At 56.8% G+C, this 21037-nt stretch overlaps 1 protein-coding gene across 1 annotated transcript; it reads left to right on the top strand.

The window, feature by feature from the left end:
* The first annotated feature begins 707 nt into the window (after positions 1–707).
* Positions 708–20544, top strand: CNNM1 (cyclin and CBS domain divalent metal cation transport mediator 1). Its single transcript, XM_054205490.1, has 13 exons — positions 708–2538; positions 12286–12429; positions 12975–13115; positions 13404–13573; positions 13753–13852; positions 14031–14078; positions 16801–16863; positions 17851–18014; positions 18224–18401; positions 18754–18867; positions 18968–19084; positions 19343–19470; positions 19801–20544. Exons 1-12 carry the CDS (start codon positions 708–710, stop codon positions 19420–19422), a joined length of 3150 nt encoding a protein of 1049 aa, XP_054061465.1. The 3' UTR covers positions 19423–19470; positions 19801–20544.
* The last annotated feature ends 493 nt before the right edge of the window (positions 20545–21037 follow it).

Here is a 21037-nt window from a genome sequence, read left to right as displayed (position 1 = left end):
TTTCATGCCTGTCTCCCTGCTGACATACTGACACAGAAAGTGGCCCATTTTCATGGGCGCAATAATGAGTGAATAATCTGAATTTTTGGAGCACTTCCTTTTCCTCCATGACATTTTCTGACTAGCTTCCTGCTTTGCCGCTAGCGAGCCTGTTACAGTTGTAAGCAATTGACTCTTTTCCAGTTCCCCAGATTTGTCTCAAGGTCGTCGTGGGTGTTGGTCCAGGGAAGACCCAAAAGTTTCGCAGTCCTTAAGTGCCTTCTTCAGCACTTGCTTCTGAAGCTGATAAACCCCATTTGTGCGTCACATTCCCCATCAGGTCTAGACATGAGAATAAATATCAGTTACAGCGTGGTTCGTTTCCCTAGCAAGACTGCAAACCTAATGACTATCCGCCTCCCCCATTAAAAAAAAAAAATGTTAAAAAATAAAAATCACTCCCACGGGAAGAAGGAAGATGAATTTGAGCTGAAAAGGTAAAGAGTTGGGCCTCGGCGGATAACAGAGCGATGTCGACTGCAAACCCCAGCTCTGGAGATTGCTGGCAGAAGGCTTTCAGTAAACCTCGACTGCAGCCCCCCCCCGCGCCCCCGCAGAGCACGGCCGGCCCTCGCCGTGCGCCACCGGGAGCGGGTGGCTGGGGCAGGGCTCGGTGCCCGCCGCCCTCCCTACCTGCCGGGGGCGACGGCAGCCCCGTACCCCGGGGGATGTGGGTGCTCCCGGGCAGCCCCGCCACCGTCCCACCAGCTGTGGGGAGACCGCGCCGTGCGGATGCTCCCGCGCGGGCCGTGCGGGAGCGGAAGGCGAACACCCCCCGAGATCTCCCCATGTCCCTCCCCCCCCGCCCCGTCCCCCGCGTCGGCTCCCCGGCGGGAGGGGCTACCGGGGCCGGCTCCCGGTCGCACGTGGCGTGGCGGCTGCCCGCCCCCCCGGCCCACGTGTGCCGCCGCGCCGTGCCGGCTCCCCCGCTGCAGTCCCGGTGCGGCGGGCGGGCGCTGCGGTGCCGGCGCAGCGGCATGGCGGCGGCGGCGGGCCCGGGTCGCGGCGGCAGCGGTTGGGGCCGGAGCCGGGGGGCCGTGCTGCTGCTCTTCTTCTCGCTGTCGCCGCGGCCGCCGGCCGGAGCCGCCTGGCTGCTGGGGCTGCGGCCCGAGGACACGGCGCCGGGCCGGGTGTCCCTGGAGGGCGGCGCGGTGCAGGCGGCGGAGGGGAGCCGCTTCCTCCTGCGCCTCTACTTCCAGCCGCCGCCCGAGGGCAACGGCAGCCGCGGGCCGGCGGGGGAGCGGGAGCCGCGCCTGGTCTTCATCGAGGAGGCGGCTCCGGCGGCGGCGGGGGGGGCCAAGGCGGCGCGGGGCCCGGCGGAGCGGTGCCGGGAGCGCAGCGCCTGGGCCTCGGACGTGGAGGTGGTGGGTCCGCTGCGGTCGGGGGGGGCGGCGGGCTCGGCGCTGGCGGAGGTGCGGGTGCGGGAGCCGCGGAAGGGCGAGACGGCGGCGGCGGCGCCGGGCGGGCGGCTCTTCTCGCTGTGCGCCTGGGACGGGCGGGCCTGGGCCCACCACGGGGCGGCGGGGGGGTTCCTGCTGCGGGTCTGGCCGGCCTCCCCGGCGCTGGGCGCCTGGCTGCTGCCGCTGCCCGAGGCGGGCTGGCTGCGGGCGCTGGGCGCCCTGCTGCTGCTGGGGCTGTCGGCTCTCTTCAGCGGGCTGCGCCTCTCGCTGCTCTCCCTGGACCCGCTGGAGCTCCGCGTCCTGCGCAACAGCGGCTCGGCCGCCGAGCGGGAGCAGGCGCGGCGGGTGCAGGCGGTGCGGGGCGGCGGCGGCACCTACCTGCTGTGCACCCTGCTGCTGGGGCAGGCGGGGGCCAACGCGGCGCTGGCCGGCTGGCTCTGCGCCTCCCTGCCCGGGGGCGGCGGCGGGGGGGCGGCCGGAGGGCCTCGGGGAGCGCCCTGGCTGCCGGTGGTGCTGTGCGCCGCCGCCGTCTTCCTGGGGGGCGAGGTGCTGCCCTACTCCGTCTGCTCCCGGCACGGGCTGGCCATCGCCTCCCGCACCCTCTGCCTCACCCGGCTGCTGATGCTGGCCGCCTTCCCGCTCTGCTACCCGCTGAGCCGGCTGTTGGACTGGGCGCTGCGGCAGGAGCTCAGCGTCTTCTCCACGCGGGAGCGGCTGCTGGAGACGCTGCGGGCCGCCGGCCCCCACGGCGACCTGGTGCGGGAGGAGTTGGCCATGGTGCAGGGCGCGCTGGAGCTGCGCACCAAGGTGGTGGAGGATGTGCTGACGCCGCTGGCCGACTGCTTCATGCTTCGCGCCGATGCCGTGCTGGACTTCACCACCGTCTCTGAGATCCTCCGCTCCGGCTACACTCGCATCCCTGTCTACGAGGGTGATCGGCGCGACAACATCGTTGACCTGCTCTTCGTCAAGGACCTGGCCTTCGTCGACCCTGATGACTGCACCCCCCTGCAGACTGTCACCCGCTTCTACCGCCGCCCGCTGCACTGCGTCTTCAACGACACGCGCCTTGACACGCTGCTCGAGGAGTTCAAGAAGGGTGAGGCCACCGGGCTGCCACCCCCCGGGCTCCTCCTGTGCCCCCTCCGCACCCCCAAAGGTTCTTTGGTGAGCAGCCCCCCATGGCCCACCCTGCATCGCCTCCTGGCAGGACCCGGCAGGTACCGGGGATGCTGGGGGGAGTTGGGCCTTGCATGCGCTGTTGTGGCGGTGACCCTGGTGTCACCTGGTGGAACAGCCCCTGGGTAGATGGAGGGCCTGTGGTGCTGGTCATGCCTGTGATGTTACGGAGACGGTAAGAGTCTTCGGGTGAGCCTGTCCCGCAGGGCTGATGTCTCTGCCAGGGCCTGGTAGCATGGTGGGCACGGTGCCTCCCTCACACCCCTGCCTAGGCAAAGCAGCCTTCGCCGCTTTGTTCAGCATGGAGGAGTTTATGGCAGGAGATCGCATCTCATTACTTAGCTCTCACGTTTACAGCTTAGCAGTGAGAAGCAGGTCTAGAAAGTGTTTCTGTGCAAGCGTTTTAAAGGAAGAAGAAAGAGCTGTACCTTTTTTGCAGCTGTGACAGTATTCATTATGCAGCAGCTGCCAGCAGCCCCAGAGATGCTGAGAGCTGTATGTCATTAACCATACCTTGAGAATACACACAGCATGTGGTCTCCCCCCACGCCGGGAATTGTGTTTTGCTGCGTGTTGCTCGGTACGTCATACAGTGGTGAGTGAGTCTTTAAGAAATGGCTGCATCGGTGACATCCTGCATTACGTAATGCAAGAGGACAGCAGCGGCTCCCCGGCTGCCTGGGGCCGCTCTGCTGCAAGCAGAGCTCATCATGTGAGAAAGGCCAACCTGGTCCATCCCAGATACAGAGAAAACCTCACTGAGAGTCATCTCCGAGCTCATTTTTTAAAGCTGGGAGGAGGGAACGTTTCTTGTGTGCCAGGAAAGTGATCATCAGATACATGCAGGTCAGCATCCTCTCCCAGATGTGCACTATGTCTGCACCATCTCCCGGGATCACAGGGAGAGGAGTTCTGTGTGGCCACACAGCACCTACCCTCTCTGCCTCTCAGTGTGACTGGACACTCCCAACAGTGCAAATCAGCAAATTCCTGTGTTTTATACCAAGGCTGTTTAGCAAAAGTGTTAAGATTGCTCTCTGGGTACAACCTTGATGAGCTGCAGCAGTTTTCCCCCTGCCCTCATGCCTCTTCTGACATAACCAGTTGTCTCCCCTCTTCCTAATTCCTTATTGGCTTCGCAGTTCTTTCTTAACTGTGGCTTCCTGCATGATACTACAACATTACTAAAGTTCACCTGAGGTCTCTGCTACCTCTCCCTTGTCTAGAGAGTTTGGTGTTACCAAAGATGTCCGATGACTTTGGCACAGTCCCCTTTGGTCAGCCTCCCCTGCGCTTTATCTGATTTACTTTGATGCATTCAGCTACTTCCCCCTCCAGATTTGTTCTACAGCCTGGGACCCGATGGATCGATAGACACACAGAAGTGGACTTGTGGTTGCTTAGCTCACTGCCCTTTGCTTGCCATCCTCTCTGCCCCCCTTAAACTGAGATGTTTTATGTGTGTCACTCCTTGAGCTGGCAGGTGCCTTAACAAGCCTTGCTACCTGCCCTGCACTTTCACCTGCCAGTCCTCGTCTCAAGTGAAGATTACCCATCCCTCTCCAGCTTTGCACTATTAAACTCTTGGCATTTCACTTCAGACTATTCCTCTCTTACATCTGTTTGCCATCATGGCCTTCTGGGGCATTTTGCTACAGCCCCTATGTAGACCTCTCCCTAGAACTTATTTCGCTTCCTACTTCATTCCTCCTTGTGTTTTCTAAATTACATGGCTGAAAAGCCTTGCTTTTGATCTTAGTATCTAACTCAGCCTGGTGTTTAGCAATCCCAGCTCTTTCCCCAAAACATTCTCCTCCCCAGCTGTTGCTGTTCTCTTCCAATTCATCTTTTCCCTGTTCGTAGGCATTTGGTCACCCCCGGCACCCTGTGTTTATAGACAGACACCCCCCAAGTCCAGCCCCGAACCCCTCCTAAACTCTCTTTTCCCAGTTCCACATACAGGTTCCTGTGCCGGCTCCCACACTGCGACAGACATTCGCTCCCAGCTGCCTTCAGTCCCATCCACTGCCATTTTCAGCCCCATTCACTTGACTATTGAATTTCTAAAATAAAGATTTCCCCGTTTGTAATTAAGAATCTTCATCACTGTCTCCTTTTCTGTGTCCGTTTGAGTTATGGTGAAGTATTTTGTTTGATCCAATCAAGGTTGCTTTCCATGGCCAGGTCTTCTGTGACACCTCTGCTAATTAGGGAGTAGGCTGATTGCTTGTTGGTTCAGCGAGTGCTTAATGAAGGCATTCATCACTTCACACATCCAAGGTGCCTGCAAGACAGCAAAATGCTCCCACTGATGAGGCCTGGTCTCTTTCTAGGAAATTAAAGTCTCAGGTGAGGATGGGCATTGATAACCACCTCCAGGTCTTTAGATCCCTAACAAACCTCTAGCGAAACCTTGCCAGCTTTCTTTTCCTTCTCCCTTGATTAACTCAAACAGGTTTTATGTCCTTTTGTTTCTTTTTGTTATTACAGTGTTTATACAAAATACCCATCACATTTTATATCTCTTTCCTGGATGGCAATGTATACTTTTGATCTGTTTCACCAGTGATTAATGTTCTGCCACATCCACCATACCCATAATGTCATCTTTTGCATAATGTGTAAGGAACACAATTTCACTGCCAGAGCTCCTTGCCACAGCACACAAACATTTGTTCTTTCTTACCAAAAATGTCAAGGGATGATTAAATGCAGCACTCTGGGACTCTTGCTCACACCTCCGGCAGCACTCTCCCTTTTATGCCTCTCCTCCTACTCACCGATATCACACTGTATGATCCTTGTTTACCTGATGTGTTTCTTTTCTCTTGATGTGCTATCCTAGCACTGAAGATTATCAGCTTTTTTTTCCCTCCTCGCTGCTCTTTCATAGCAGGCTTGGAAGGGAAGTTTTCCGGGTACCCTCACACCTGACCTCCTTTGAGCTCAGTTCCATTCAGATACATTGATTTTTGCCTTTAGTCCGTGTGCGAGTCGTGAATCCCCTCTCCCCCAGCAGGACTATTTCCTGGAAAAAGATGGTTAAATTGAGGGCACTAATGTGAACTGGGGAAACCCCAGAGAAGGCTGCAGACAGCAGCAGGGGAGAGGGCTGGCCTGCAAGAAGGTAGCTTGGGCTTCAACCCGTAGCCCGAAAGAGGAGGGCAGCTGCTAAAACTGCATTAAAAACCAGCATTACAGCAGTGTGGGGCAGGTCCAGCTGAAGGCAGGAGTTGCTTATGCTAGATGATGGCTTTGACTTCATCTCCTCAGCAAAACTCAGTGAAATTAGCTCGGAAATAATGAAGCCTGGACACCCAATTTGCCATCTTTTCAGGCAAGCCAGACAGGGTCATTACGGAAGGCATGCGTAGCTGTGCTGCATTTACATAGAAGTGCTAAGTGGAGGACGCTGTACAAAATCTGTGTCCCCCCCCTCTGTAGAAATAAGAAAATGCACGCCGGTACAGTAACTTTTTCACCTGCAGCCTGGAAGAAGCTGAAACTACTGAAGGAGTGAAAAAATTTGCAGACAATGTCTTGGCAAATTGTCCTGGTGCATCTCAGAGTACCTGGCTTTGTTCTAGGCTCACAGGAGCCATTATCGAATACACCAGAGAAATAACTGCACTATATTTAGCAAGCTAAAGCAATGGAGAGGGGAAGATGAGGCCCCAAGTAGGATAAACTTCACCTTGGGAATATGGAGCTAGGAGGAAAGGCTTATGCATTCATTCAGTGTGAAATGCTGTGGGTGATGCAGTCTGTTTCTCCTCCATCCCTAGAAGATAACCGAAGCCACGCAGATTGAAGCCTCAGTCCTGTGATATAACTCCTCATGGGGAGCTCTTCCATGAGGTCCACCTCCTTCTTCTGTAGGTGTCTTCAGGAAGTCATAGTCTTATCCCATTGCTCAAGTCATTTAAGGATTTTATTGACTAATTTTTTGGGGGTCCATATCTAGCAATAGCAGTTTTCAGCAAATAACCTTCCTCTGTCAGAGAAACAGCATAAATTTGCTCTTATGTTCATTTTCCTGCAGCAGGGCAGAGGCTGAGCTGCAACTCAAATTAGCCTCCTGTGGTTTGGCATCTTTTAAGAGTTACTAAAAGTAAATGCTCTAAAAACAGACTTCCTGGCTTAGCAGGGAAAACAGCCTGTCCTGTGGAGGACGGTTCTGCCCCAGGGTCTGTCTTTGCTTTTCAAAATACTCCACAGCCTCTATTAGACCTCTACAAATGGAATGTAGCTGGAGAAGGTGCTCACACTTGCCGGGAACTAGGGTCAGTACCATTCCACCTGCTTTTCCTCCTGGCCTTCTCCTGAGCCTGCAGCCATTGTAAGCACAAAGCGTGGCTTGAAATTTAAACCAGACTTCATGAGATTTCTGCAAGCGTAATAGCCACTGTCTTGGGTACCTTGATGGGCTGAAGCCAGCTGTATGGATTAAGGAGCTGGTTGTTACCCGGGAACTATCCCGAACACGTGCCCTGGTGATTGCCAGATGAGAGTGGGTGAGGTGGCAATACACAGAAGATGGTTTCAGTGACTCACGCCGCAACTCTGCCTGAAATGTTATTTTGCTTTCCCCTCAAAACTGTGCTAAATCTTACTGTGTGAACTCTGGGTTGCTTTACCCTACCCCAGCAAGTCCAGCAGCAGTCCTGCTCCGGGGAGGTGTTCAGCAAAGCAAGAAGAGAGCCATGTCCTTGGGAGGAGAGGGCACCCACTTGGCCATCTCCCTCTTGGGAACTGTCAAAGTCACAAAGACTGAGCTGTGGGAAAGAATCAAGTGGCCTATGCTACAGACACTAAAGAAAACAGTTTTGCATCAACTCTTTACAAGTGTTTTTAGCTAGAAAAATCCTCAGCATCTTTGTAGGCTTCCTTAGGCTCCCAGTAACATGCAAGGGGACTGACCATTTGTGGGCAGGTGGGGTCATTACCCAGGAGGTCAGAGCCCTGTTGTACAGCAGATGGAAGATGAAACTCCACGTCCCTTCTAATTCCCCCCTTACCCTCCTGATCCGTCTTGTCAACTGTAATACATCCGCTATTCCAAATACTCCATCTTTACCCCATTTTTCCTTAGGATTAGGAAGAGCACCAGGGCGGAGTGTGGGAAAGGCCTTTGTACTCTGCTAGAGAGAGATGTAAGCAGATGAAGTTCTCATCTCTGCAGAGGGTCTGGATTAGATTAGGATTTACAGTTTTCCCTTCGCGTAGCTCTGATTCCCCGTGGAGCTGAGTGCCCCCGCAGCCCTCCTGGTTATTTCCCCCCCCACCCCCTTGAGGTGTAGATGTGCATTGCCTCTAGGTGCAACTCCTCAGGCACGTGGTTTCACCCTTGGTGCGGCGTCGTGGTAGCACAAGAGCACACTCACACGCGTGTTTCCAGTTCAAGAGGGTCAAATGGGGGTCCCCGCTTACTCCAGATGCAGGTCTGCGAGGGGGCACAGAGATGCTGGCAGCCCCCGGCCCGCAGAAGAGCTCTGATAAAAGCACACAGAAAATAGCTTTCAGTTACGCCATGGTTGTTTCACGAATCAGCCTCATTTACCAATTATTCTTTTTTTTTTTTGCCTTCCATTTTGTAGCTGTAAATGGTTCATGGCTTGTGCCTGTACCTTTGATCTAGTAAAAGCTTTAGATCTTACTGTAAAAACGCATGAAAATAAATTTCATGCTCAGAATGCTCATGCTGTGGAACGAGAGACAAGACTAAAGCATCTTTAACATTCCTCTGGCAGAGCACCTACATTAAAAAAAAAAAGATAAGGAAGTAGCCTGGGCTATATTTGCAGCCAACAGCACTTTCTTTCCCACAAGTAAAGGCATTTCCATGTGTTCAGACCCTGTTCTCCCATCAGGGAGGACGCTTCGAGGTGGAGCTACAAGGCCAAGGTCATTTAGGTACCTATGGAAAACAAAGGCTCCTAAAAACAGGCACGAAAAGCTTTAGATATCTGTTCAGAGGCTTGCTCCATCCGGAAGCTTTCAGCTGTTTATATTAGCTCTGTAATTTAGCGTTTTGAGGCATTAACTTTCCACTGAAGCTGTTGTTTGAAAAGAGCAGATTTCATGTAGCTCATAAAGAATTTAGTGCAGTTGTATCCCATGCTGAGCAGACACTTAATCACCTATAGACTTCCTGTGCGAGAGCAGTCCTGCGGAGGCCGGCGGAGCTATTTCGCACAAGTAAAGTTAATTGCCCATTTGTTCTAGCGTTTGCCAGACGAAGGCTTTAGATTCTCAAGTGTTTCACTGTGCTTTTCTGCATCAGCGATAGCTCTGTAAAATTCGCGTGTGACAGCTCGCTAGCGGGGAGGCAGCTCGCCCTTATAATTCATTTCATTTGAGCTATCGAGCAACGGTTACAATAGCGCGGTTTTTGGAATCGGCTTCACAGATCTTAAAGCTGGTTTAGATCAAGCTCAGAGTTTTGTTTAAATGATTTATCTCCCCTGTGTCATACTCCCACTGAGGCAGACCTGCGGGGTAACAGCTAGAGAGAAGAATGTGACCCCTCTGATGTCCCCGCATCTGTCCCTGTGCCACCCGCCCTGGGACATTGCCTCCACTTCGTAAGATTGCCCACCCTCTGCCCTCATACCTGCTCCAAAAGCCACTGCGTTTCCTCGGTGCGAGTGTAGCAGCTCCCATGGCTGGGAAAGGGGGAAACAGCCAAGCTTGGCAGCATCCCCAGCCCAGGAGGGAACAAGCTATGACCATACAGCCAGGGCACCTACAAGCCCCCACCCCCCTTTGCTGCCAAATTTATAAGGTCGGTTCAAAAAGCTGGTGGGAGGAGGGGCAGGACCCAGGTGGTTTGCAGGATCTGATGGCCCTCAGGTGGGAGATGAGGGCAAGTCAGCCCATTCCCAGCCGGGGACAGCTGGGAGCCGCTGTCGTTTGCACCAGCCCTGGGAGGGCTGAGAGTGGGTTTTGGGGGGGGCTTGTGATACAAGTATGAGCTGGCCGGGCAGGGGCTAGCATCAGCCCACTCAGTACGGGCCAGGAGCAACCGCATGAATTGCAACAATTTTCCATCGCTGGGTACCCGCTCCATCTCTAATGTGGGCGTCTGCCTGGAAACCTAAACCTGGGGGTTTATAGCGTGGCTGCAAGTGTTTATTTTCTGTGAAAATAAAGAACTCTGGAGTGCTCTAACAGCCCTCCTGGCTCTGCCCCCAGCGCAGTGAAACCGTGGGTCTCCTCCCAGGCTAACGGTGCTGGGTTATTTCTAAATAATCTCATTTGCTGTTACGTGAACGTGGAGCTGGAATCGCATTTCTCTGAGGCTGCTCTAGTGTAAATTACAGCGTCAATGTAGGTGTTTAGCCAAAAAAAGAATTGCCTCCATTACTCTCTGACTGCCTTTAAGTAGCACCTAAGCTTTTTGTAAGGGCTTGGTGGTTTTGGGTTGCATGTAAATGTCATTAACAACAAGCTTTCAGCCAAAAGAAATAACTTCTCCCCTCTCCTTGCTCACCCGAGGACTTGTAGGAGACCAGATGGCCCCAGTGTTTGTGAGCGGGGTTTGGCAAAGGAGACATTTTTGAAAGTTGGACTTTGCTAAGATGAAACGTAGCTGTTGCTGCTGTCTTGCGGCCAACTCCGCTGCTTTTTTCTTTTTAAGTCTCAAGTCGTGTTGTTTTATTACCCACTGAACAGACAAGATGCACAAAGCCCTGTACGAAAGGAGTGGAATAGCCTGGCCCAAAGAACATGCTGAATTTTCAGTGCCCTGAGGCTATTGATTTGGTTTTTTAAAGCGCATCTCGGTGCTACTTGCTGCGATGTTATGTTCTCGTTTCTAATTCTGTAGGCGTGGGAGGCAGCGAGCTGCTCTCTGAAATCTTGCAATAAAAGCTTGGTATGAGGAGGAGGGAATTTAGGCTGTGGAAAATGCCCAAGCTTCGCCGTGAGAAATGTGTAGCGCTGATCTTTGGCTGAGAAGTATCATTTGCTGGTCTCGCATCCAGGGCAGGGTTGTTTGAAGGTCGCCTGTCCCCAGCAAGACGTGTTTGCTGGGACTGCCGGGATGCCCTGTCCCACTGCGGGGACGAGGCAGGAGGCACCGGCGGGCGAGGAGGGAGCGGTGCAGCGGGCAGGAGCCCACCCCTGTTCTGTCTTTATGCATAAATACTCTTGGCATCCCCTCGCCCAGAGCCGCAGGCGGGTTTGTCGGGGAGGCTTTATGGGAGAAGCAGATGCGGAGGCAGCTGCATAACGGAAGGAACATACCCCCCTTTTCGGTGACTGTTGCCGCTCAAGGAGCTCAGCTTTGAGCCCATGGGGAAAATAAGGTGTTTGCAGCTTTCTGTAGGTCTGCAGTGCCCGCGCTACAGTTGGGTTTGTGCAGGCATTGCGACAGGAGACCCCAGCGATGCAGAGCAGAGGGAGGGGAAGTTGTTGGCCGTGGTGCCGATGAAGAATGTTTTTAACGTTTTAAGTAAAACAAGAAGTTCAGAACCTGCGTGCGGTGCTGAGCAGCGTAGGAGCCACAGGGGCAGTAAGAAAAACAGTGCTGTTCGTTGGCAGGTCCAAGAATACGTTGGAGCTAGAAACCCAGAAGTTGTTTGTGGCTTGGAAGTTGGGTTCTGGTCAAGCTGCTGAGCAGGAGCATAAATCAGAGCAGACAATAAAGGAAGGGAGTAGCTGAAGAAGTCAAAACAGCTTAGAGAGAGCTGGACAAGCGAAAACAAATAGCGAAGTTTCAAGCATGCCAAAAGCAAGAAGGTTGAGAATGTGTCAGCACAGCTGCCAGCTTACTGGGGACAAGGGAGGAAGCTGAAACTGTGATAGAGAAACACTGCGACTTCCAAGCAGGAGTCACCATCATTGCAGCTGAAGGTCCCAGTCCCAGTCTGCCGGTTTAAGGTAACAGAGAGGAGGTGCTGTCAGGGGCAGAGTTTGGAGAAGACGTTCAGGTGCAGGCCGATGGCTTGAAAAGCAATCAGCCTCCACAGCCAGATGGTTCACCCAAGAGTTCTGCAGGAGCTGGGCTGAAAGCTGCAAACAAACATACGGATTTCTGCATTAAAACCAGCTGCTGTTCCAAGGAGCTGGAGGCTTTGCCCGTTATTTTAAGAAAAGCTTTAGGATCGGTCCAGACAGTGATGGATAGAAAGATGTGGGGGAGCTGTTCCTGGCAATTTGATAGGAAAGATAATTAACAACAGAATGAGAAAACACTAGCATGAGTGAAACCAGTAGAGCCCAAGGACACACTCCCATTTCTGTGTTGGAGGACGCTGTCTCATTGCTCTGTTAGAGTTGTCTGATGCCAATGAAGCCGAGAATAAGCAAGAAGCAGCTGGTGTAATGTACACTTCAGTCCTGCACAGGAGGCTGTCAGAGAGCTGAACGGAGGGTCTCGCAGCAGATTGCCTGGGTAAAGCAAGCAAGCACCCCAAAAAAGAGCTGTGCAGAGTCCTGTGACACCTAGAAATCATCCTGGAGAGCCGCAGCCCTGTTAGGCTGGGCTGTGTGTCCAGCCCTTCTCCTTGGGTTAGTGCGGTTGGGGTGGGTTTGGACGATAGTGGCTGTCTCTGAGGTTTGGGTCTGCCTCCCACCGAGCCCTGTCTGCCTGCCAGCCCGCCGTGCTGGGGACCACTGTCGCCAGGGGTGAGGGTCTCACTGCTGCTCTGCTCTCCCCTCACAGGGAAGTCCCACCTGGCCATCGTGCAGCGGGTGAACAACGAAGGGGAAGGAGACCCGTTCTACGAGGTGATGGGCATTGTCACCCTGGAGGATGTCATTGAGGAGATCATCAAGTCCGAGATCCTGGATGAGACGGATCTGTACAGTTAGTGTCCCAGAGCAGCTACTGCGGTTGCAGGACCCAGGGTGGGAGCCGGCACAGACAGACAGACATGTGGGTAGGAAACAGGCCAGAGCAAATCGTGGTCCTTCCCCAGAGCAATTCACAGTCATGGTGGGAAAGACAAGAATGGTGTAGAGATGCTGGTCAGATGTCAGGGAGTTTTGACTGCTCGAGATAGAGAAGCACCAGCATCAGCAGCTGGTTGTTGGGCAGGGCCTGACCCAGGGACACGTGTGTTGGGCATGAAGTGCCCATGGGTGATTCCCAAGCTCCATTCCAGCTCTGGGTGATGCATCCAGCCAGGGCAACCCAGGACCTGTTCCCGAGAAGGAAGCATGTTTCAACACCCTGCTCCCTCCCCAGGGACCTGCTCCCAAGGCTGTCAAACATGGCTCCACAGCAGCCCTGCCGTAGGGTACAGCAAGACGTGTCGCTCTATTTAGGTGTGCATGTGGCATGGGGCCCTGCAACTGCAGTGGCTTTGTGGCTGCTGCAAGTGGGCAACTGCTCTGCTCTCTGCCCTGCAGCGGACAATCGGAAGAAGGAGCGGGTGCCCCACCGGGGACGCAAGCCCCAGGACTTCTCCATCTTCAGGCTCTCAGACAGCGAGATGAAGGTGAAGATCTCCCCGCAGCTCCTCCTGGCGACCCACCGGTTCATGGCAACAGGTACCCTTGCCCTTGTGCAAGCCCCGTCTCCCTACAACAGCACCAGCCCTGCAGGGAGGCCATCCCTGAGCCATTCCTTGGCCGGGCTTCCCCCCAGCGAGCAGTTTCTACCTGCCTGGACCCCCACCCTGGGCATCCCGCTGCTCCACCATCATGGGTTTGCGCTTGGCTCCCCTCCATGTGGTGGGGTGCCAAGGCTGCGGGAAGGGAGGGCCATGCGGCTCAGAGGATGAGGGGTTCCCGGCAGCTGCAGCCCCGCTGAGCGAGCCTGTGTTACCTCCCCTCTAGAAGTGGAGCCTTTCAAGTCCCCCTACCTCTCCGAGAAGATCCTGCTGCGGCTTCTGAAACACCCCAACGTCATCCAGGAGCTCAAGTACGACCGAAAGAACAAGAAGGCAGCGGAGCATTATCTCTACCAGCGCAACCGCCCCGTCGACTACTTTGTCCTCATCCTACAGGTGCCTGGAGCAGCGGCGAGCAGAGGGTGGCAGGGGGTGGTCCGTTTCTCCTTGCCACCTTCCTCTGGGCTGCTTCTGCATCTTCTCATACAGGGTGTCAGGGGTCCCTGCAGCCCTGGGTGGGTCAGTGGCCAGGAGCGCGGGATGCCCCTCTGAGGGGGTTTTCCTTCTGCTTCCAGGGGAAAGTGGAGGTGGAAGTTGGCAAGGAAGGGCTGCGGTTTGAGAACGGGGCATTCACCTACTATGGCGTCCCCGCCATCATGGCTGTCGTCTCCTCGGGTAAGGGTTCTGTGGGCTCCCCCCATCCCTGCCTTCGCTTTGGCAGCCTCCATAGGGACTAAGCCGGCTGGTGGCCGGGAGAATGGGCTGGTCATGGGGTGGGGTGGCCCTGCTGTGGGGCACGGGGCAAGCGGGAGCGATTCCTCTGCGATTCCTACAGCTCAAACTGTTGTTTCAGATAACGACGTGCGGAAGGTGGGCAGCCTGGCTGGATCTTCTGTCCTACGTAAGTATTTTGGGGCAGGCTGGGGCTCTAAAACCTCTCCTCCATGGCACTGTTGGGCTGGAGGTGGCATGGGTTTGTACCCCACAAAGAGCAGCTTGGGCTCTGCATCAAGGTCACCCCTTTTTAAATGCTCAGTGAGGGACTGGGGCAGGGAAGTCCCCACAGAGGGACTTTGAGGTCCTTTTGAGGTTTTAGCCGTGTGCTGGATCCCTGCGGGTGGATCCCAGCGTGGCTGGCACCACAAGGGGCACTGCCGACGGGCAGCAGCGTGCCCACACGGATGGGAGCCGTAAACCCTGCAACTCCTGGCACTGTGCATCTAGGTGTTGGCTTAACATCTCTGGACCCATTCACGTTCCTGAGGTTCGGTGCTGGAGCTGAGCATGGGTCCCGCCCCGGGGGAACAGGGAATTCCTCGGGAATTGCAGAGATGCGTCGATTTACCTGTGAGGCGTTCACACGTGGTGGTGTGGGAAATTAGCAGAGTTAAAAGTAGATGCCCTAGTCCTGGTAAATTCCCTGCCTGCAGAGCTGATGCGTTTAGGAGCAGATCCCCTGCTGGCAGGAATGAAGAGGGAGCTCTGGTCAGGGGACTTTGCTGGTCACCCCTGCAATCCTTGCGTGCCTGGTGGCTGGGGAGCAGGCAGAGGTGCTGCCCACCCCCAGCCCAGCACATCCCTCATCCCAAACCCCAGATGTTGCCGTTAGATCTGCAGTGCCAAATGGTAAGACAAGGATGCTCTGGGTGCCTAATAAAACAAGAACCCACTAAGTTCAGCGTTTAGGTGTAGGGAAGGATGTCATGGAGAGCAGAGGAAAGAGTCCCTTGGGGCAGGTGACTGGTCCCTGGGTCCCAGTCTGCCTGCAGCTCTGGGGCTCGCCTGTTTGTTGCTGCTTGCTTTGCTTCCATTGGAAAGGCTGGCTCGTGGACTGCTGGATTAACCCCTCAGTGCACATTCCCGGTCCCCTGTGCGTCCACAGCACACTCGGCTTCAACAGAGGAAATCAATGAAGCAGCCAGTTTCCCTTGAGATGTTGCTGCATGTCCTGATACCCCCAGGCCCTCGGTGGCCGTCCCCAGGGCTGCCCAGGGCACGAGCCACAGTGGGAGCTGTGTCGGTGTGGCCATGTGTGTCCGCAGTGCCGCCTGCCGGGATGCTGCCGCTCAGGGCTCCTTTGCTCCCCATGCTCGCATGTGACGCTGTGTCACGAGATGTTTTCTGCCACCCAGCCGCCCCTGCCTGCCGTGGGACATGTGTGTGTGTGTGGTGAGGGGGGTGTTGAACCCCGAGGCCAGCCAAGGAGGCACAGGTCACAGGGCATCTCCCTTGCCAGGCTGGCATCCTCCTTCTTGAAGCAAAGCCCAGCAGAAACGAGTGTGAGTAGCGTGTCACAGTGGAGAATTCAGACATTAACCCCTGAACGTTTAGCAATTTGTTATTAATTAACCATGGTTATGCAACTTTTTTATTGCCAGGCAATCTTTGGCATTGGTGGCCGGGGTGGGGGTGCGGCGGTGGAGACCCTGCATGGCCAGCCCCGCTGTGGTGGGGTCGGGCGGTGAGAGCAGGGAGAGAGTGGTAGTGGTTATCAGTCAACACGTCCTTTGCGCCCGGCTGGACCAGGTTGTTCTGGGCAGCGCTTCGTGCTGGTGCCTTTGCTTGGACTTCTGTTTGCAGAAGGTGTCGATCCAGGGCAGGACGCAGAACAGGAGTTACGGGGGGGAGGAGCGGGGAGATCGGAAGGAGGGGGCTGCAGGGCAAATTTCCTGGGGTTTTACCCTCAAAGCACTTTAAAAACGTTAATCACGTAGGCAGCAGGTGGTACCTAGAGTGCCCACAGCGTGGGCACAGTGGCCGGAGGGAGAGCAGCTGGGGGAAGCGTGGCCATGGCTGTAGAGAGGGCTGGCAGCCAGCGGGCTCTCATCTCCCGCTGCTTTCGACGTGGGTGCTGCCAGCAGTGAGAGCAAAGATGAGGCACCGGGAGGTGTGAAGGCGTGCATCGCACATGCTGTGTCTCTCCATGCAGCCCATGGAGCCCTGCAGCCTCTTCTCAGCATCACCCCATGTCTGTTGAGACCCAGGGCCTTGCAGGGAGCTGCAGGCAGCCCAGCGTGAATGCCTTTGCTTTGCTTCCTGCCCAGGGGCTTCTGCCAGCCCCTGCCGGCAGCTGTGGGGCTGTGTGGAGGCGGGGGCTGTTGCAGAGCACAGTCCCCCTCTGCCACCTGCCTGCACACACAGAATGATCCCAGATGCCAAGCACAGTGACTTGGTTTAACTTCCGCCCATCTCCCAGGTGGCACAAGCTGACCACAAGGTCCCCTCTCCTAGCAGTGGCTGGCCAAGGGCTGGAGCAGGGTGCCAGCACTCAGCCGATGGGGAGAAGGTGCTTTCTGCCCATGCCATGGCTCTGGGGAGATGTGAGGCTCTGCAGACAGGCCTGGCAGGAGCTGGTCCCCCCCAGCCTTACCTGCTCTTACCTCATCACAGAGCATTCAAGTCTGTGTCCGTGCTGGTGTCCCTGTCCCCAGGGCTGGTGAGCGCCTCCCCGGAGCAGAAGCAGGAGTGTGTAAGGGGTGGGAAGGGGTGCTGGAGGCAGTGGCGGGAGCCCAGCCTGGGTCTGCTGCCATGTGATTCCTTTTCTCATTTTTCCTCTTGGTCTGTCCCCCACCTTCACCTCTGTCCCTCACCTTCCCCTGTCCCCTCCTTCCTTCTCTCTGCAGTGCCCGTTTCGGTGTCCCGTACCTTCGCCTTCAGCAGAGGGGACTCCCTGGCTGGCTCTCCAGGTAACAGGGCATGGCTTTGGGCAGGGAACTCCACGTGTGCCAGGCTCCTTCCACTTCCCTGTGCACCAAGCCCCCTCCACCCTGCATGCTGGGCAGCGCCGGGAGAGGAGCACCCCCGGAACCCCATGCGGGGCAGCCCCTCACTGGGTGGAGCACAAGTGGCAGACTGGGGGCAGCAGCCCTGCCACAGCCTCCCCAGTATGATGCAAATCCCAGGAAGAATGGGAAGGGGACAAGGGGGAGCCATGGGTGGCTTGGGCTTTCTTTGGTGTGCAGTTTCTGTGATTTCCTGCACTCAGTGCTTGGGTTTTCTTGCTACTTGCGGCTTCTGACGATGGTTACCCGCAGCCCTGCGTGTACGCTGCCCTGCTGCCCTTGCTTTCTGGCAATCCGGGTAATAGAAGGGCGTTTTAGCAGCAGAGCAAAGTCAGCAATATATTGACGTCACCCGGGCAAGGAACAAGCTGCCTTTGTTCCCTAACAAATCACTGACTAGACAAAATCATCAGGTCGCGTGTCAGAGGCCATCAGTCAATGTGAGTGACGAGCCAGCTTGCCATGGCATCCTCTGCTCCTGTTCTGTCGGAGCCGGGGTGGACAGGAGTGTGCCCTCGAGGCAGGTTAAGTAAACCCCCGTGGGCTGCCAGCTGCGACCAGAATTTGTGCCAGATGCCGTGCAGAAGGCCTGCGTTAGCAGGAGAGCTGTCACTCAGCCGGCGTGACAGGCAGGCAGCAGCCATAACCTTGCTGCCGACGCCAGGTCGGATGCGTGCCTGCCCGGTCCCTTTGGTTTGCGTGGGGCTGGCATGGCACGGAGTCTCTACTGCCAGCGTGCACCAAGGAGGACCTCGCCGCAGGTCTCCTGCCCCAGTATCCATGGGGCACAGCCGCCAGAGGTGACTGGTCCACCCTGGCCCTGCGCCGGCACTGGGGACCCCAGTGGCACCACAAGTGAGTGTTTGGCCTCTCTGCCGTCCCTTCCTGCAGTGAACAGGTCACCGTCACGCTGCAGCGGGCTCAACCGCTCTGAGTCCCCCAACCGGGAGCACAACGACTATGGGGGCAGCAGCACGCAGCTCCACAGCAGCAGCAACAACATCTACACGCCCGACTACTCTGTGCACATCCTCTGTGACGTGCAGTTCGTCAAGGTACCGGCTGGGCTGGCAGGGACCGTCCCACCCCCCCTGCCCAGCCCTGCCCGGGCACCCTCTCGCCCCACTGTGCCCCGGGAGCCTGGTGGGTGCTGGGGGAGGGTCTTGTCCTCCTCTTGACCAGGGGTTCGGTGCCTCCAAGACCCTGGAAGGTCCTGGTGCGGCTTGGTGCCCGCTGAGCTGGGTGCCCGTGTCTCTGTGCCCAGGTCACCCGGCAGCAGTACCACAACGCGCTGGTGGCCAGCCGCATGGACAGCTCGCCCCAGTCCCCCGACATGGAGGCCTTCGACAGGGATTCGACCAAGGCCTCGACTGCACGGGGAACCCCACAGACACCCAAGGAGGACCCCACCACCCTCCTGAATGAGAGGAACACCGCCATGTGTGAGTCACCCCGCAGCATGCCTTCCCTGCCATGGGCAGACACTGCGTGTCCCCTGGCGGGGGGACATGCTGGAACTTGCTGGCATGACGGGCACGCCACCACTGAGACGCAGTTGCAACGGACCAGTGCACATGGGCATTTGCATGCACAGACATGCAGACACTGTTCTGTGCCTGCACAGGCACACGGGTGCGAGCGTGCAGGCACATAAATCCCCATTCCCCACCTGTGCGTGCTCCCTGGAGGTCCCTGGCACTGGGACCTGCTGCCACAGCTGGCATCCCGCTGCGTCCTGCCCCAGGGCACAGCGCCTGCCCACCCTGCCGCCATGCCTGCCCTGTGTCTCCGCAGGCAGCCGCTCTGAGGGGCCGCGCAGTCCCAGCGAGTCCGTGTTCCTGCGCATGGAGGCCATCCCCTTCATCCAGGAGGAGCTGGCTGACAATGAGGAGAACAGCAAGCGTCAGAGTGAGTTTGGACTGGGGGGACAGACACACACACACACGACCTTGGGGGTGGTGGGGGCTGCAGTGCCCCAGGGCGTCACAGCCAGGCTGGGATTTTGCAGACAGTGAGTGCTGCGGCACCGTCCTGGAGGCAGAGTCACCGGGAAGAGAGGCCGGGACCAGCTCATCACCGAGCAGCTCCGAGGAGACGCTGGGCAGGAGGCTGCTGAGATCCCTCAGTGAGTGACTGGCCTGGGGAGGGAGCACCCAGGGAAGACCCTGCAGCTCGGGTCATCTCCTCCCCAGCCCTGTGCTGGGAACGGCCTGCATGGGGCTGGCATGGAGCAAGGGGCAAGCCAGTTCTCCGGCAGGCAGAACTGCATGTGGGGCTAGCTCAGGCAGAGCCAGCTGTCTGGTCCTGGCCCGACCCCATGCACCCCCCTCCCTGGGCACCCTTGGCCCCCAGCAGCCAGCCCTAGGCACCCTTGCTGCTGCAGGTGGGCGCAAGCAGCGGCTGGCACCAGAGGATGAGAAGACGCCAGAGGAGAGCTCCAATCTCGCCCCGTTAATCACCTGAGCAGCAGCGTGGCCGGAGCACGGTGCTGGAGGCCCACGCAGACTGGAGGTAGGAACCTGCCTCTCAGTGCAATACTTCCCTATCAAATAGTGTAAAATCGAGTTTCAAGCAGCAAAGCCAAACGATGCACTTTAGACCCCCATGCAGGCACATGTTGCTGGGGGCTGGAGCAGGGTCAAGGGATGCAACAACAGACTCTAACCATCCGTGGGACAGGAATGGATGTTGGAGACAGAGACCCTAACTCAAGTTTTCGCAGCTAGAAACGTGTGCCTGTACCGATTTCCTGGCTAGGAAAGGTGCTGCAGGCTTGAGTGGGAGCAGGTCAGGGAGGACAAGCTCTGGCCACCTGCATCAGGCTGCGCTTGTGTCTTCCAGGTCTGCAGCATGGGGGTCTCCTGCCGCAAGGCTCACATTCAACAGCAGCAGGTCTGCACCCGCTCGCTGCCTGCCCGCCCGCCTGCCCGCTCGTGCCGCCCCTCCCTGCAGGACTTGTGCGGAGCCCCATCCCCAGGCGAGAAAGGATGTGCCCCCGGTGGGGCTGAGCCACCCCAGGCAGCCTGGACCAGCCAGCTGGAGTCCGAGGGCCCTTGCCCAGCTGCTCCCTGGTAGCATCTGGTCTCAAGGAAGAGGTGGAAAAAGGAAAGGTGAAGTGTCTGGCACGGCATGCCTGCAGGCAGAGCAGGGAGGGGCGGCCCGACCCAGAATAGCCCTTAGCATCATTTACCATCCCCATCCCAGCAAGGCCTGGAGCCCCTCAGTGCCGGGTGCTGCACAGACGTGGTCTCCACCATGAGGAGAATGTGCTATTTGGGGGGGTACCACACGCAGCTCAGGGCCCCAGCACACGTTTGTGCCGTGCCCAGTGCCACGCACACTCACGGCGCCTTGCGCACGCTGACCATGAACACAGCCCGGCACCCCCGACGCCCTGCTAGGCACGGGGCAGGGAGCCCAGCTCACCGCCCAGCGCGGCCCCCCTCTCCCTGGGGGGGAGCCGCTCCACACTACATTGAACCATCCTCCCCTCCCCGCACAGCTGCCTGTGCGAGGGAGGCTCGCGCCGAGCCTTCGGGTTGGTACAGACCAGTCAAGTAGTTTTTTTGTAGAGGCTGAACGCAACAGGGATATTAACATTAAAAGTGATTTCTCCCTGAGCGGTGCCCTGTCTGCGTCAATGGGTGGAGGGAAAGCTGTGCTGACCTCTCCCACCAGGCTGGGCTGTCCTCATACCCACGGCCAGAGGTGGCTGGAGGAACAGGACTCAGCATCGCTGAAGGACCAGGTCAGCAAGTGTTTCCCAATTTTTCCCTGTGAACCTGAGCTCTCTGTCACTCTTGCTGCCAGGAAGGCACTCGGCAGTGCTGAGTTACACCATAGCAGCGCAGACAAGGACTGGGGAAGACCAGGAGTTAATCCTGTGCTGTTGTGAACACAATAGCGGGATACATATGCTGGAACAGACGGACAGATAACAAGAGAAATCCCATAGTCCACCAATGCTGATAAAACTTCAGCTGGAATAACTGCATCTCTGCCTGGGCACTGCCCTGCTAAGGAAACACACAGAGATTGAAGGGAGGCCAGAGGAAAGCAAGGGCTGGAAAACAGCCTG

Source organism: Rissa tridactyla, chromosome 6 (genome assembly GCF_028500815.1).
Source record: "Rissa tridactyla isolate bRisTri1 chromosome 6, bRisTri1.patW.cur.20221130, whole genome shotgun sequence".
NCBI lineage: Eukaryota > Metazoa > Chordata > Aves > Charadriiformes > Laridae > Rissa > Rissa tridactyla.
This window is presented reverse-complemented; position numbering and strand designations above follow the sequence as displayed.